The sequence below is a fragment of the Ictalurus furcatus genome, chromosome 5 (assembly GCF_023375685.1).
Source record: "Ictalurus furcatus strain D&B chromosome 5, Billie_1.0, whole genome shotgun sequence".
NCBI classification, from domain to species: domain Eukaryota; kingdom Metazoa; phylum Chordata; class Actinopteri; order Siluriformes; family Ictaluridae; genus Ictalurus; species Ictalurus furcatus.
The window spans coordinates 32,723,777-32,741,692 of record NC_071259.1 but is presented as its reverse complement, the minus strand read 5'-3'; the positions used below and the strand labels follow the sequence as shown (position 1 = coordinate 32,741,692).

The window sequence follows — 17,916 nt, the reverse complement described above, 5'->3', positions numbered from 1 at the left end:
AATTAAAATGTTTAATCGTTGGCAAATTGTTGTGGTGTAATGTGAGGAATCAAACACTTGAGGATGTGCTTCCTAGCTTAAACGATAGGGGTACGGTACTTCAGGAGCGTAACAGGAACTCCGCTTCATCACTCCAACCTGGTGTTGATTATATTCCTAGAACAACGTGTTCCCCGTCATGTTCCTTACACGTGTATAAACAACACTGTATACCATTCAGGTTGTTGTTCATCTCAGGATCATCGTTTTGACTTTATTTATTTATCCCCCCCCCAACCCCCAACCCCCCACCCCCTTCTGCTGTAGGCTTCACGCTGCTGCTGTGTGTTTCCACTGAATGCACCCGACTCTTCATTTCTCATCATTAACCTGCAGGGAAGTGGACTGGAGCAATGACTACCACTTCGCACGATGACCTTTTTTTTATAAACAGGATTTCATTTTGAATGGAGCTACAGTTTATCGTACCTTAAAATTAGCAAGCCAGGACGATCGGACTGCTTTCCCCTCCCAGCATGTAGAGCCACGGCAAGAACCTCGGAGATCTGTGTCAGAAGAAGTAGATCAGTCTAGAAGGCTACGCAGCGGCTCCTCCTCAGACCAGAAGGCATCATGGGGGAGTCTGTGAACAGCACCGTGGCGTTTCACCCTAAGAAGCAGAGGACAGACAGCGGAGGGCATGAGGGTGATTTTGGAGTTTCTCTGGAGGAACTGAGGAACCTGATGGAGGTTAGAGGAGCAGAGGCGCTCCAGAAAATACAGGAGAACTACAGGGACACCGAAGGACTCTGTCACAGACTGAAAACTTCGCCGACAGATGGTGAGTTGACACCATGTTCAATCCCAAACCTAGTGCTGAATGCTGAACTAAAGTTTCTGCCGGGCACTAGGGGCTTATGGCTGGAACTATAGGTGCTCCGGCTGGAATTAGGGCTTTATGACTGACACTCATCTGGGAGCCGGCTGGTACCTCTGGGTGTTTGGCTAGGAATAGGGAGAATATGCCTGGATATAGAATTGCTCTGGCTAGAAATAGTTGAGCTGTTGTTGAAATGAGGTGGTTTTGGTTGGAAGTAGAGGTTCTGTGGATGGAAATATGGGGCTTTGGTTGGAACTGGGGGGTCTGGTTTACACTAATAGGACTATTGCTAGACCTAGGTGAGCTCCTTTTGAAACTAAGGGGACTCTGGCTGGAAGCAAGGAGGCTTATGGATGGAATTAGAGGTTCTCTGGCTGGAACTAGGGGGCTTATGACTGGAACTAAGTGTGCTCTAGCTCAAATTAATGGGGTTTGGCTGGAACTAGAGGTTCTCTGGCTGGAACCAAGTGGGTTTATGACTGGAACATGGTGGGTTCTGGATGGAATTAATGGGGTTTGGCTGGAACTAGAGGTTCTCTGGTTGGAACCAAGGGGGCCTATTGGTGGAACATTATGCCCTCTGGCTGGAATGAATGGATTTTGGCTGTAACTCGAGGTTCTCTGACTGGAACTTGGAGGCGGGGGGCTCTGGTTGGCACTAAGGGGCTTATGGCTGGAACTAGGTGCTTTTTGTAAGTGGGAGGCTTTAGTTGACACTAAACTGGGCTATGGCTAGAACCAAGTGAACTCTGGAACCCAAGGGACTCTGGCTGGAGCCAAGGGGCTTATGGCTGAAACTAGGTGAGCGCAGACTGGAATTAATGGGTTTTGCCTTGAACAAGAGGTTCTCTGGCTGGAGCTAGCGGGTTATGGATGGAAGTAGGAGGCTTTGGTTGGACCTATAGGGGTCTGGCTGACACTCCTTAGGTTATGGCTAGAAATATGTGTGCTCTGTCTGGAACTAGAGGCACTCTAGCTGGAACCGATGGGCCTCTAGGTGACGTCTCCCTAGGTCATCTATAGCTGGAACTCATGGGGCTTCAGCTGAAACTAGAGTGGCAGCACTCAGTCTGCAGAAGCAGCACTTCTCTTGCGTATGTTGGACTGCACTGCTATGTGGAACAGGTTAATTTCTCCATTGCTCTCAGCCAATCAGAGCACAATGTACTGCACTGACATTAATGAAGGGTGAGTGTCCTTTGGCTCCTTCACAATCTAGTGAACTAGTGTTATGCGGAATGTGCTTCTGGTCACCATGCAGGAGTGTTCTCGGTGTGCGTTCCTTATGTTTTCGTACTGTGACACTACAGGCCAAAGGTTTTAAATCAACCTTAACTACCGTAAGGATTTTTTAATTTATTTTTCTTTAGCAGGGACACGGCTCCACGCTTTTCTCTCAGAGCGCTCAAGTAGATCAACTGCTCAAAGATCCAGTGACTTTTTGAAACTCAACAAATTTTCCACTCTTTTGGCCTCTTATAGAAAGCACTCGAACTGGTGTGTGTGTGTGTGTGTGTGTGTGTGTGTGTGTGTGTGTGTGTGTGTGTGTGTCCGTCCAGTGCTTTCTCACACCCACCAGATCCCCCTTGCATTAATATTCTGCTTATTCACTGTTTTACGCTCCGCAATGTACCTTATAGTTGTGCATTAATCAGGAACGCTACTAAATCCAGTTGTTTTCGGAGATAAACATATTTAAAAACTCATTTATAAGCGCCTGGGTAGGGGAACAGAGGATAATTTGGGGCACGGCCTATTATTACCATGGAAACTGCAGGTGAATGATCTACCTTTCAGTCACCTATTGTACAGTAGCACTGCTGAAGAAACGCACTTACACAGTGCCCGCTAAAGAAGCACCGCTTACGCACGTTATTGCAGAACTAATCGCAAATGATAGCGAAGTTCTCAGCACTGACGGTGCTAGCATGTATATCTTGGCGAGCAAGCTTAGCTAGTCATTACATTTGGTTTTATTTTTGTCCTTAAACAGGCACATAACTGGCCAAAAAGGCTACTGAAATTGTTTAGCGTTTCCATTTGGTTCAAGGCCATAAATGTGCAGATGTTTTATTTCTTGAAATCATCTCGAAACAGTGAGAATAGTCACATGACGAAATCCCGATTTCGGATTGGCTGAAATTGTAATACAGAAAAATCGCCTCTTTCCATAAAAACAGACGCACTGATTCCGACGCTGCTCCTTCAGCAGATTTGGGTTAAATATAAAATGTCTGTGACGACGCCCCTGCCAGGACAGATCACGTCTTACACGTTGCTTAAGACACGAGGAATTATTTGGTGTTTGATGCAAATAAACTTTCCATAAAGTGACGTGTTGCCAATCTTTACTGCAGAGTTCCCTGAGAATCTCCACAGTGAGAAATCTCTGATCTAACTCTGGCTTTGAAAGGATGAAGGGATGGGGAAAAGGCGTTATTGTTTTTCATTATGGGGGGGAGGGGTATAGGGAGGCGTTATTGTTTTTCTTTACAGTGGGGGGGGTATAGGGAGGCGTTATTGTTTTTCTTTACAGTGGGGGGGGTATAGGGAGGCGTTATTGTTTTTCTTTACAGTGGGGGGGGTATAGGGAGGCGTTATTGTTTTTCTTTACAGTGGGGGGGTATAGGGAGGCGTTATTGTTTTTCTTTACAGTGGGGGGGGTATAGGGAGGCGTTATTGTTTTTCTTTACAGTGGGGGGGTATAGGGAGGCGTTATTGTTTTTCTTTACAGTGGGGGGGGTATAGGGAGGCGTTATTGTTTTTCTTTACAGTGGGGGGGTATAGGGAGGCGTTATTGTTTTTCTTTACAGTGGGGGGGTATAGGGAGGCGTTACTGTTTTTCTTTACAGTGGGGGGGTATAGGGAGGCGTTATTGTTTTTCTTTACAGTGGGGGGGTATAGGGAGGCGTTATTGTTTTTCTTTACAGTGGGGGGGTATAGGGAGGCGTTATTGTTTTTCTTTACAGTGGGGGGGTATAGGGAGGCGTTATTGTTTTTCTTTACAGTGGGGGGGGTATAGGGAGGCGTTATTGTTTTTCTTTACAGTGGGGGGGGTATAGGGAGGCGTTATTGTTTTTCTTTACAGTGGGGGGGTATAGGGAGGCGTTATTGTTTTTCTTTACAGTGGGGGGGGTATAGGGAGGCGTTATTGTTTTTCTTTACAGTGGGGGGGTATAGGGAGGCGTTATTGTTTTTCTTTACAGTGGGGGGGGTATAGGGAGGCGTTATTGTTTTTCTTTACAGTGGGGGGGGTATAGGGAGGCGTTATTGTTTTTCTTTACAGTGGGGGGGGTATAGGGAGGCGTTATTGTTTTTCTTTACAGTGGGGGGGGGTATAGGGAGGCGTTATTGTTTTTCTTTACAGTGGGGGGGGTATAGGGAGGCGTTATTGTTTTTCTTTACAGTGGGGGGGGTATAGGGAGGCGTTATTGTTTTTCTTTACAGTGGGGGGGGGGTATAGGGAGGCGTTATTGTTTTTCTTTACAGTGGGGGGGTATAGGGAGGCGTTACTGTTTTTCTTTACAGTGGGGGGATATAGGGTGGCTTGATGAACAGATGAAAGACGATCTTGTGAATCAGGGAGGTTTGTTGGACGGAGAGTTAGAGATCTCCAGGAAATCCAGATTGATCACCATCAGAAGAGCTAAAAACAGCTCTGCTCCGCTACCTCGCCGCCTCTCTCTGCCTGCTGATGAGCTCAACTCCTCGGGGTGACGCATTAGCTGGTGGGCAGAGGGCCACTTCAGAGGAAAATGTCTCGAACTGAGGTTAAAGCCTCTAAACGTCACTTTAAAACATCGCGTCCGGGTAGCCAATAATCCACATGTCCACATCCCATAATATCCCACTGCATAGCGAGGCCCACCTTTCACCTTCAGGTGCTAGCGAAGCTTTTTGGACACTTGGGAAAAGCTTATTTAACACTGTAGTCCGTCTTGATTTTGTCCACGGTACGCCGGTTGGACAGAACCTGGAGAAATGCTGTCCGTGCAGTGACGGACCGAAACACGTCATTTCTAAAATATACAGACCTGGTACTAAAATCTGATTGGTTGAGCCGGTTCGAAGCCGTTTGAAAGTCCTCGATACACGCACGCCTTTCACCGCATCACAATCATTCGACTTGTGTATTAATGCGGCACGTTTTTAAAAGAATAAAACCCTCACACTTAGTCGGTTATGTCGCTAAGCAACCGTAGGGTCCTGTTAGCAGCCTTATCCGATGTTTGATTCCGAATGAACGCGAAACATTTTAGCCCTGCAGATACGTTTAGGAAAGAGATTCCCCAAGTTTTTATCTATCTATCTATCTATCTATCTATCTATCTATCTATTATAAGTCGCAAAGCGGCTTTACAGCAATATATATATATATTTTCAAATTTATTTATAAAGATTATCCCTAACGAGCGAGCCAGAGGCGACGGTGGCGGTGAAAAACTCCCCGAGACGACACGAGGAAGAAACCTCGAGAGGAACCGGACTCATAAGGAAACCCGTCCTCATCTGGGTTGTTAATAATTTCCCGCTGTAACTGTGTGCTACGGAGTCAAAAAGTCCAGCTGTGTGACCAGGAACTTACGATTTCACTTCTGACTTCCGAGCGCCAGGGTCATTTCTGAAGCGGTTCTCATTTCAGTCTGTTTTGTTGACGTTATCGACCGTTCCACCATTCCTAACATGCTTTTGAGGTGGTTTTTTTTTTCCAGAAAGTTTGGAAACTCTTGGATTCATCCGTTAGAAACGATATGGTGAGATTGTTTTTATTCATGTACCGTATATCATTATTTTTTGGATGATAATGAAGTTGTTTTGAAAAGAAATCAGTCTCAGATGGCCCCTTCAGTACAGAGAAAAAAGAGAGGAAGAGAAGGTTAGAGCTATTTAAAGAGAGAGAGCGAGAGAGAGAAAGAGAGAGAGGAGATGAGAAGGCGATGAGTGAGAGATCGGATGAAAGGGAGGGAGGGAGGGAGGGATGAAAGAGGAGTGACCAGAGAAAGAGGGATGAATTAATGAAAAGAGGATGAGAGGCTGCTGAGGAGGGCAGGAGGTCGGCTTTGGTGAAAGGAACTCACACTGACAACCATCTGCACCCCCCCCCCCCCCCGCCCCCTCGCTCTCTCTCTTTCTCTCTCTCTCTCTCTCTCTCTCTCTCAGGCACTCTCTTTTATTGTCATGAATGTATTACAGTGCACCAAAGCGTCACACGCATCTGTATTATATGTCAGTCTATTCATTGGCCCGAGCTTAACCCGTGATTCTCCCCCAAAACACACACACACACCAGGTTTATGGGACGTTCCTGCTGACCTGGAGAGACGGCGGCAGGTTTTTGGACAAAACTTCATCCCTCCGAAGAAGCCAAAGACATTTCTTCAGTTAGTGTGGGAGGCGCTGCAGGACGTCACGCTCATTATCCTCGAGATCGCCGCCATCATCTCACTCGGCCTGTCCTTCTATCGACCGCCGGACGGAGACAGCGAAGGTAACCGAAAGTTCATGAATGAATCTGAAAGGATGGGAAAAAATAAATCAATCAATGGACTGCAGAAATTCTAATGGTTTCCACTACAACTACCGTTATAAACCATCAGCTAACAATTAAAGCCATTACCAGTACCGGACCTTAATGGTATCCACTAGACATAACATGCTACCAGTAGAAGGCAACAAATTACCAGTAGAAACCCACAGATAAATAAATAAATAATAAATAAATTGATAAATAGATAGATAGTGGCTTATTGGTTAGCCTGTTTGTCTCGCACCCCTGGGGGTAGGGGTTGGAATCCCGTCTCCGCCCCCGTGCTTTGGAGGTTTCCTCCGGGTACTCCGGTTTCCTCCCCCAGTCCAAATATATGCGTTGTAGGCATCTCTCTTTCTCTCTCTCTCACTCTCTCTCTGTCTGTCTGTTCCCCCAGCTTGCGTTAGCGTGTTGGGCGGAGTGGAGGATGAGGGCGAGGCCGAGGCCGGATGGATAGAGGGAGCGGCGATCCTCCTCTCCGTGCTGTGTGTGGTGTTGGTCACCGCCTTTAACGACTGGAGTAAGGAGAAGCAATTCCGCGGCCTTCAGAGCCGCATCGAGCAGGAGCAGCGTTTCAGCGTCGTCCGGAACGGCGTCGTCGTGCAGATCCCCGTCGCCGAGATGGTGGTCGGGGACGTGGCCCAAGTTAAATACGGTCCGTCGTGAACGTCTTTGCTTTCTCTGCTCGCATTTAAAGCACACGTCACAAAAGCACAAGAGCACGTGTTAGGATTAGGATTCGAATCAGAGATACGGCTCGTTTTGGGAGTTTACCGGTTGATAAACCAGGGTGCGTTTTGCAGTGGAGCGAACAAGAGTACTGACCCCGGCCACTAGGCGGCACTCGACATACACGCACAATAAAATACAATCCAATCAACGCCATCACGTCACAGCATCTGAAATAAACTGAGAAATGTTACTGGTGTGTCAGTCACTGTAGTCACGCTGTTGTCTGTTAACGTGGACAAAACGACACCACGGAGAAACGACAACAGTCGCCGCGCTAAATCTGTTTTTTCTCCAGCGTTGGTAGGGGGGCGTGTCCTGAGGTTTGTAGGTGGAGTTTGTACGGATAAGAATTTCTTTCACGTTAGATTCAAGTGTCGTTTTAAGAAAAAAAATGCCGAGTCATTCTGATATTTGATCAGTTTAATTGTGATGAACGAATGATACCGATGATCGAATACATTTGGTGTGAAGGAAAACTTTAACTCTGGTTAAGTTTTTAAGATAAGGACGGTTGGGATTGGACTTTATGCTTGGATACGACACCTTTGGATTTGTAGTTGTGAAGACGATCGCTTTAGGAGATTAGGATTAGACATTTCAGTTCAGGTTTAAGATTAGTATTCTGATTTTGGCATAACGTGTGTGTGTGTGTGTGTGTGTGTGTGTGTGTGTGTGTGCAGGCGATCTCCTTCCTGCAGACGGAGTTCTGATTCAGGGAAACGACCTGAAGATCGATGAGAGCTCCCTCACCGGAGAGTCGGATCACGTTCGGAAAGCCGTAGATCGAGATCCGATGCTGCTGTCAGGTGTGTAGCAGTGCGCCGAGTTTGTCCGCTGAAGGATAAGGACATCAAAGGGAAACTCCACCATGAAACACGTTAAACGCGTTTATGTCGAAATGTTTGTTTTGAGTTTTTTAAAAAAATTTTTATTCATTTATTATTTCTCGGAGAAGTCGTCTGCTGCATGATGTCACCGGATCTCGAACAAAAGCGGCGTCACGTGAATGAGAAATCCAGCGCAGAAGCGGTGGAGACGTTGGGTGCGAACACTGGACTCAAAGTCCCAGAATGCAGTGCAGCTGTATGACACCGTGCTTATGTGGTGCTGTTTGTAAAATAAAACGTGTAACAAGAACCGGTCCAATTTTATTACTTAATAAAATAAATATCAAAGCTAAGTCTAAATGTTTTATCTAAATCGAAATGTTTAGTACGAACCCTGAATTTAAATACGGATCCCGTATGTAAATGCTGCGGCGGTGTTAGTGTGAAAGCTCTGGAAGCTGGTCCGTTTGCACCAATAAGGAGACGAAAAAGACGGACGGAATTCAAACACTAAAGCGCCGCTGCATCGCTCTCATTCGGTAGGCAAGACGCGAGGGCTAAATCCCACCGCGCCGCTATCATCAGGTGGTCCAACGGCATTATGGGTGACGTAGAGAAGCGTGACGTGAAACTCGGAGAAGTCAAGTCAGAATCTGGTTAGAAGATAAGTCCGTTAAAGATCAGCATGTGTTGATTATAAAAAGGAATATGCCGATGGTTGTGGGGGGATTTTTCCTTTAATGGCCGCCGGTTAAGATTTCCTTATATAAGCTATATTATCATCGATGCGTCACCGCACCTGTAAATAGGATCCGCCCGGACCTCTTCGCCGCACCGTGTCCTGTCGTGGGCGTGTGCCTGCAATTTTCACGTTGGAGAGCAGAGCGGAGATCTTCCAGCCCACGCCTGAAATCCCACACAGTAGCACCGGGCGAACACAAGGAGCTCACTTACTCTGGGGCGGATTTAATCAAACACTCTTCATATCTGAGGATGGATAAGATACGACGGATGAAGTCCGTTAATGGTTAAACGACAGCCTCTCTCTCTCTCTCTCTCTCCCTCTCTTCCTTTATCTCTCCCGCGACACTAATAAAGCGCTAATCAGATTTCGGTCTGCGTTCTGTTTCCTGGAAAGTCGCCGTAAAGCGCGTTAGCACCGTTACAGACGATGATCTGTCTGTTTAATCGTCACAACACGCGGCAGCATCCCGGCTTCGTCCTGAGATCAGAGCCTCGTCGTGATTACGGACAGCTGACATTTCTTTATAAACACTTTATTCTAGCTGGTGTAATGGACTGGTGTCAGGAATATTATTCTAGCGCTAATCTGGGAGTGAATGGACCATTCGTGTGAACGCGATTAAAGAAAAGCGTATGTTTTATTATTTAGGCATCCAGGCCAGATGTTGAGGACTCGCCTGTTGATGACATCTGGAGTTTAATAGACGCTTTCTTGACTGTCGTCGGACAGAGTCACCAAAACCTGGTCTATTTCTGTCCAGTTTGGGTCAGCATGTGCCCGTGATAGTCTCAGATTCCAGGACAGGAAGGTCTTGACGTGGGATTTTGCTGTTGTAGCTCATCCAGCTCAAGGTTCTGAGATGCTTTTCTGCTGTACCGCGTGATTACATGAGCTACTATACCCTTCCTGGCAGCTCGAACCAGCCTGTCCGTTTTCCTCTGATCTCTCTCAAGAACGAGGCGTCTCCACCCACAGAACCGTCGCTCACGCGGCGTTTTTTTGGTTTTTCGCACCATCCTGTATAAACTCTACAGACTGCGGTGTGTGAAAATCGCAGGAGATCGGCAGTTTTCTGAAATACACAAACCAGTCACATTTTAGAGATCACACATTTTCTTCCTGGTAGGAATTGTCGAGTGAAAGTCTAGACGTGAGTGTGGGTTCTGTTCCTGTGGTAAATGTGAAGAAAGGGAGTTTTAAGGATTAGTCCATCACACCGCAAGTCGTGTACGAATCTACAGTGTCTCTATCCGATTCCATCGATATGCTGAAGGTCTTGATAGAGCTCTTTGCTTTTACCCATCACGAGATGTTTCTTGTGAGACACCTCGGTAACGAAAAGCCTTTTTATAGACCATCACTTTACTAACCCAGCTGATATTCATCTGCACAGATAGGGGGTGTAATTACTTACGGATTTCAGCTGCTTCCTCGCCTTACCTTGCCTTGGAGAACTGCTTTTTCTTAGCGTGTTCAGTACTTTTTCCCCGTGTCATTCCACTTTATCACACGTAACTTTATGTGTACGTCTTTACGGACGTTAACGTTGTGAGTTCTTTGTGTGTGCGGATTTCTGGAGTGAATACGGACGTCTGGTGAAAATTCCATGTGAACGACCTCATTGGAAATATATTTACTGAAAAAAAACGTCGACGCGTCCGATACTCATCCCCCCCCCCTGCTGTGTGTGCATCGACTTTTAAGTTAACAAAGGAAAAACACCAACGTTTACGTTTGACTAAAATAACAATTTGAAAACGGATGTGATTTAGCTGTATAAAACGTTCAGGGGCGTGCCGTTAGAGGAAAATAATCGACTTCAGGATATTAACAGATTAACTCCACTTCATCTCCCCACCCCGTCACTCAGGATCTGTCTGTAACTCATTCTATATTATACGTCATGTCAACATTTTAACCCGCGTTTAACCCCGAAAACGAAACGCGAAGCGGCGAATATTAATATGCGACTCAAATGTGAGATTCTGATGGGCGTTCTGTCGTGTGTTCCAGGCACGCACGTGATGGAGGGATCAGGGAGAATGCTGGTGACCGCAGTCGGGATCAACTCCCAAACCGGAATTATCTTCACCCTCCTCGGAGCCGGAGAGGTCGAGGAGGAAAAGAGGGAGATCAAAAAAGGTAGGAACGTGTCCGGTTTTCCGGAACGGGCGCGCTAATATTAGCCGGAAAATGTCAAAAAGTTCATCATAAAAATCTGAGGTTGATATACGGAAGGACCATCAGACCATCCTGAAGTTGATTCTTTTCCTATAACTGCATGTTCTGAAGTGTTTTATTCCTCTTACACCACAGCGACTCGCCAACAATGACAATCTCTAACCCTGGTTAATCAGAATAATAATAATAATAAAAAAACAACAACAACAACACAGCTCCACACTCCTTCCATCAAATGCTAAATAAACGTCTTCCACCGTGAACGAGTCGTTACTATAGAAACGGTAGCGTATCAGAACGAGCACTTTAATGTAAACCTGCGCTGGTGTCAGAGCCGCTGTTGTAGGAAATTAAATAACGCCTCCTGACCAATCAGAATCCAGGATTCAGCAGCGCTGTGGTGTGAAAGTGAAATGAAGGAATAACTTCGGCACTCCGCTTCCTCTGCGAACACGAGTCAGAGTCACGGCCGGAAGAACTCGTGTTTGCGTTCCAGCAGAACTCTAACGTCCTCGTTCCCTCCGTCTGTCGTCCCCACCCACACCCGCCATCCGGGAAGGAACGTTCCAGCTCCGTTCCCATCAGGATTGTTTTCGCTGACGATGGCTGCGATGGAAAGAAGACGACTTTAGGAACGGTCACTCATCCGTTTTCAGTTTATTTATCATTTTCTATTTAACGTTATTGTCTTCTCATTCTTTGTTTTGCATGGCACCCTCATCCTTGTTTGCTAACCGTGGCAGAGGTCAGTAGTAGCTCATCCATCCGGTTTTCGGGCATTTCTACCAAAACGTGCAGCGTTGTTAATGGTAGGTGAGAGACACCTCGGTGGTAAACTGTTCATGTGTGTGTTCATCAGTTATCAAAATCAAAAAAAAATTAAAAATCAAGCAAAATGTGTCTCACATCACAGCGTTCGAGATTCAAACCGGCACACATCGGCCGCTAAAGTCACGGCTTACACACTGGATCATTGTCGTCTCTTAGCGACCGACATGACTCCATGACTGAAGTGCAATTTAAAGCGTTTCAATGCTAGTTAACGCTAGCTATTGCCAGTTCCGCCGCGTTTCAGAAACGATCTCCGTCCGCGCTACACGACTGAAAACGCAGGTCACGTGACCATTCGTGCACACTGCGCATGCGCATACAAAGTGTAAACAGGAAGTTGGTTGCCAGTCCAAACCGCCGTTCCGTGTAGGACCTGCGCCGCTCGAAATGAGATTTGTCGAGGATCGTGCTAATCGTAGCTCGCCGCTTGTGCATGTAGCAGCTGCAGTGTTATAAAATACAGAGTTTAACCGCACAGTGGCTGCTCAGAATGACCACAGTGCCAGTTTCTTCGTCAGCTGAAGTCGTATTCAGACTGGACTAGTTTTACGAGGAGCGTTGTGGGACACGCCCGTTTTTGATAACTGATGAAATAAAAGCAGTAGCACACTTGGTCTGTATGCGACTCAGAGGCTCTGCGGTTCAGTGTCGGCGTTTTTATTCCTACAGGAAAACAAGATGGCGCTCTGGAGAACAATCCGAACAAAGGTGAGAGAACAAACGCACGCCACCTCAGACATCATTATCATTAGAAAGCCGGCGAGCTTCTGATGGGAATGTTTATGTGAAGCTCTGAACAGCAGGACCCTTCATGTGATGTACAGATGTGCAGATGAATTTTATTCCTCTGGTGGGGATTTGTTTTCGGTGTTAATCTGTAGATCGTAATAATGTAGTGTTAAACTGATGTAATCTGTAAAAGCGTTGCTGTTGTGGAAAGAATTCCATTATTGTTTCATTTTTCACACGAATTGTATCGGCCTAACACCTGAGCAATATTCGTGATTTTTATTTTTCTAGATTTCTGTTTTTTTTTTTTTTCGGGGGCGGGGTTGGGGGGTGGAGGGTGGGGGCGGGGGTTCAGACTTTCCGAATTTTTTTCTGATTCTTGGAAATTTCCGGACATTCTGAGATTACGATTGCTCTAAATTTCCAATTTCGCACATTTCTAATTTTCCAATTTTCAGATTTGCTTTATTTATTTATTTATTTATTTAACTTTTCCATTGTATGACTTTTCCATCATCCAGCTCTCTGTTTTCGCAACTCTCTGAATGTCACCTTTCCCGATTGTCCCATTTTTTTTATTTTCACTTTCTGCTCTGATTATTTTCAGACTATGATTTTCTTAATCTCCCATTTTTTCCAATGTCTAGATTTTCTCTCTCTCTCTCTCTTTTCTTTTTTTTTTTTACACACGTTTCCATTTCCCCGCCATTCCGATCTTCCACCTCTCTCGCTTTCGTATTTCCTGATTTTATTTGATCTTTATCAAAACGCTTCCTTGTTGACAGGGAATAAACAGGACGATGCCGTTGCCATGGAGATGCAGCCCCTCAAGAGTGCGGAGGGCGGAGAGATGGAGGAAAAAGAGAGAAAGAAAGCGAGCGTTACCAAAAAAGAGAAATCGGTGCTTCAGGGAAAGCTCACCAAACTGGCAGTGCAGATCGGGAAAGCAGGTGAGGCGCGTGTCGAGGAAATACCATGGATCCCGTCAGAGATCAAACCGAATCAAATGGATCCTTCTGCTTTTCTCCAGGTTTAGTGATGTCAGCCATCACCGTGATCATCCTGATGCTTTACTTCGTGATAAAGACGTTCGTCGTTCAGGGCCGCTCGTGGCTCCCAGAGTGCACCCCTATATACGTTCAGTACTTCGTGAAGTTCTTTATCATCGGGGTGACTGTGTTGGTCGTGGCCGTCCCGGAAGGTTTGCCGCTCGCTGTGACCATCTCGCTGGCGTATTCTGTAAAGGTGAGTCAGGTTCATTTTTTATCTAGAACCACCATTTCAAGCGACGGTGGAACTTTTGTCGATTCTATGCAAATTAGCTATGACGCTGAAACGACATAACGAAATGATTGGCTGGAAAGAATCCTTAGACCAATCCTATAGCATTTCTTCACTCACTACTTTAGTTCCTATCTGCAATCCTTTCCCATTTACCGTTTGAAATACCAAAGAACGGAAGAAATACTTACAAGCGTGTTTTTTTTTTTTTAACTTTATTGATCTTTTCCTGTCATATACGCCCTCTCGTTAAATGTGTATAGAGACGTTACGGATTAATATAAAGCTTATAAGGAAGTAGTGCGTGTCCAAACTGCTCTCTACTGCTGTTAGCCAATAGGAACACAGCATACGGAGCTGAGCTCATGTTTTGTTTGCGAATGACAGTATTTTGTACAAAATGTGTAAAATCTCCTCCAGAAAATGATGAAGGACAACAATCTGGTGCGCCATCTGGATGCGTGCGAGACGATGGGCAACGCCACGGCGATCTGCTCGGACAAGACGGGAACGCTGACCACCAATCGCATGACGGCTGTCCAGATCTACGTAGGAGATCAACACTTGACGGAAATCCCGGAGCCGCACCACGTGAACACGCACACGCTGGAGCTGCTCGCCAGCGCCATCTCCATCAACAGCGCCTACACCTCCAAGATCACGGTGAGAAGCTCCTACGGCCAGCCAGCGTACCGAATCCTGGATGGGAAATATTCCACCACCCTGCTGAAATAATCAACAGGAACCAACAGAGACGTTCTAATGGTTTCCACGACAAATACCATTACAAACCATCAGCTAACCATTAAAACCATTAGCATTATTGGTCCTTAATGGTATCCATCCATAGACATATCATGCCACCAATAGAAAGCAACAAATTACCAGTAGAGACCAAGAGAGACCGTTAGAGTTTCCATTAAATCCAATACAATTCCCATTATAGCCATTACAAATCCTATGAGGGTTTCTGTTGACTTTTTCAGCAGGCCAGGTCTGTGTAGTTTAACTGTTACTATAGCAACATCATGTCTGTGTTTACATCTTTGCTGTTATTACTTTCATGAAACAGTGAGACTTTGACTATAAAACAAACACACACTAATGCAAACACAGGTTAGCGTGAGACTAGCGTGAGACTAGCGTGAAGTCAGTTTGAAGATAGTATGCGCGTGATTAGCTTATGGTTGCCTTGAGGTTTGCACATGATTAGCATTGCAGTGTAAGGTTGTAGGGCATTAGCGTGATGGCGTGAAGTTACTGTAAAGTTAGCATGAGGTCGCTTTGAGGTTCGCGTGAGATTAGCATGAGATCGTTGTGAAGTTTGTGTGAGGTTGGTTAGCATGAGGGTAGTGTGAGGTTTGCACTGTTATGTGAGGTTGGTGTGAGGCTGTGTAAGTTTAGCTCAAGCTAATGTTAGCATGATCTTCAGTGTGCGGAACGTCAGCTCGATTTTACTGTACGTGCTAGCCGAGGCAAAGATCTGGCACAAGAACTCGCTTTCTGACACAACACACGGCTCTGAGTAGTGGACCATACCAGAACATCTCTCCGTACGTTCTCTCTCTCTCTCTCTCTCTCTCTCTCTCTCTCTCACACTCTCGCTCACACACTCTCTCTCTCTCTCTCTCTCTCACACTCTCTCTCTCTCTCTCTCTCCACTCTCACACTCTCTCTCTCTCTCTCACACTCTCTCTCACACTCTCTCTCTCTCTCTCTCTCTCTCACACACACTTTCTCTCTCTCTCTCTCTCTCTCACACTCTCTCTCTCTCTCTCACACTCTCTCTCTCTCTCACACTCTCTCTCTCCTCTCTCTCTCTCTCTCTCTCACACTCTCTCTCTCTCTCACACTCTCTCTCTCTCATCTCTCTCTCTCTCTCTCTCTCACACTCTCTCTCTCTCTCTCTCTCTCTCTAGGCAGCAGAGAAGGAGGGGGGTTACCGAAGCAGGTAGGGAATAAGACGGAGTGTGCGCTGCTGGGTCTCGTGCTGGATCTGAAGCGTGATTACGAGTCTATACGAGAGCAGGTTCCGGAAGAGAACCTTTATAAGGTCTACACCTTCAACTCCGTCCGCAAGTCCATGAGCACCGTCATCCAGCTCCCAAACGGACACTATTCCGCATCTACAGCAAAGGAGCATCCGAGATCCTGCTCAAAAAGTGTGTGTGTGTGTGTGTGTGTGTGTGTGTGTGCACGCGTGGGTAGCTTTTTTTTATTCTAAATTTCAACACTATATATCCCAGACTAACTTAATCCCAAGTAAACAAATGATTAAGCTATCCCTGTCTAATCTAACACTAACCCTGACTGAAGCGTAACTCTAACTGTATCTCACCCTGACTAATCCCCTACGGAACTAACCTGGACTAATTTAATCCTAACTACCTGGGAGTGCTGATCAAGTTATCCCTGATCGAGCTAGTACTAATCCAAGCTAAGTACATTGTTATCTCTGATTAACTTAAGGACGCGTATCTGACTAATCTATCGCTTGCAAAACTAACCTGGACTAAATTTAACCCTGACTAAAGGATCCCCGATTGTCCGAGCACTTCCCCTAACCGAGTTCATTTTTATCCCTAACCCCGGCTAGTCTAGCCCGTACTAAATGAACCAACGTTAAGGTATCCCTGACTAGTTTAATCTAACGTTAGCGCTAACGTTAAATTCACTCAGGACATTTTGGCCACGGTTCCTGTCTCCGAGCAAGCCGCTATGTGTTTCCTCCCTCTCCGTAGGTGTTCTGCCATTTTGTCCCAGGGCGGTTCGGTTCGTCCGTTCGGACCTCGAGATCGCGATGAAATGGTGAAGAAGGTGATCGAGCCGATGGCGTGCGACGGCCTCCGTACGATCTGTGTCGCGTATCGCGACCTTCCTAACGATCCGCTGCCGGAGTGGGACGACGAGGCCGAGATCATCGACAACCTCATCTGCATTGCTGTGGTGGGAATCGAGGATCCAGTTCGGCCAGAGGTGAGCACGTGAAAGAATGAGAGTAAAGAACAGCGCGATCGATCGCTCGGGGAAACGCCGCGACGCCGTGACGGTAATTTCTCCAGACGTGTTTTATTTAGAAAGAATGACACGGGTGTGTCGCATGAACTGTGCTCTTATCTAATGGAAATCACATGGCATTCAACTTATAAACTTATAGTTTAAATGTAGCCACCTGCTTCCGATTGGCCGGTTTGCTAGCAGGCTCGTCTCGCACCGTCCAATCAGGTTCCAGATGCGATCCGGAAGTGCCAGAGGGCGGGAATCACTGTGAGAATGGTTACGGGAGATAACATCAACACAGCGCGTGCCATCGCTGCGAAATGCAGCATCATTAACGTCGGAGACGACTTCCTGTGCATGGAGGGGAAAGAGTTCAACCGGCGAATCAGGAACGAGAAAGGAGAGGTACGGCCAGCTCTTATCCAATCAGATACTGTTCTTGTGTTTTTCGAGCAAAGCGCAACTACAACCCCGCCTCTCAGAGATTTCAAACGGTGTTTAACAGGACAACGATTTAATCCGCTGTAATCTTTTCGGCTGCACCGCACTCTTTCGGTAGAGACGAGGCGGGGACCGGTGCCTAGTCGAAAGGCATTGTGGGTAACGTGGGAAATCTCGGATGCTGTTGAAGATCGCGTGTTAATTATAAAGATTAATACGCATGGAAATAATGTTTACTGTAGTGAAGCAGCCACAACAAGGCGGTTTATTTCATACCGTATGCCTCTGGTAACTCATTCGCACGCCTTTAATTATATGATGTAAGAGTATTTGAGTGACATCATTCTCAACGTTTTATAAACTCGTTAGTGCTAACGAGCTCTTCTTTCTTTCTTCCAGGTCGAGCAGGAGCGCATCGACAAGATCTGGCCCAAACTCAGGGTACTGGCTCGCTCATCTCCCACAGACAAACATACACTCGTCAAAGGTATTCTCTCTCTCTCTCTCTGTCTCTCTCTCGGTCTCTCTCTCTGTCACTTCTCTCTCTGTCTCTCTCTCTCTGTCACTCTCTCTGTCTCTCTCTCTCTGTCTCTCCCTCTCTGTCTCTCTCCGTCTCTCCCTCTCTGTCTCTCTCTCTGTCTCTCTCTCTCTGTCCTCTCTCTCTACACTCTCTCTCTTCTCTCTCTCTCTCTCTGTCTCTCTCTCTGTCTCTCTCTCTGTCTCTCTCTCTGTCTCTCTCTCTGTCTTCTCTCTGTCTCTCCTC

General features: G+C 46.4%; 1 protein-coding gene across 1 annotated transcript; it reads left to right on the top strand.

Moving 5' to 3' along the window:
* Positions 1-544: 544 nt before the first annotated feature.
* Positions 545-17,663, top strand: atp2b3a (ATPase plasma membrane Ca2+ transporting 3a; the record flags this gene model as incomplete). The annotated part of the gene is given in 15 exon segments (XM_053625924.1): positions 545-820; positions 6,150-6,347; positions 6,784-7,041; positions 7,799-7,924; positions 10,704-10,832; positions 11,615-11,680; positions 12,372-12,410; positions 13,217-13,381; positions 13,462-13,676; positions 14,133-14,401; positions 15,636-15,828; positions 15,831-15,874; positions 16,454-16,688; positions 16,938-17,117; positions 17,553-17,663. Coding segments are annotated over 15 exon segments (2,436 nt in total), but the record flags the coding sequence as incomplete, so codon positions are not given.
* Positions 17,664-17,916: the final 253 nt, after the last annotated feature.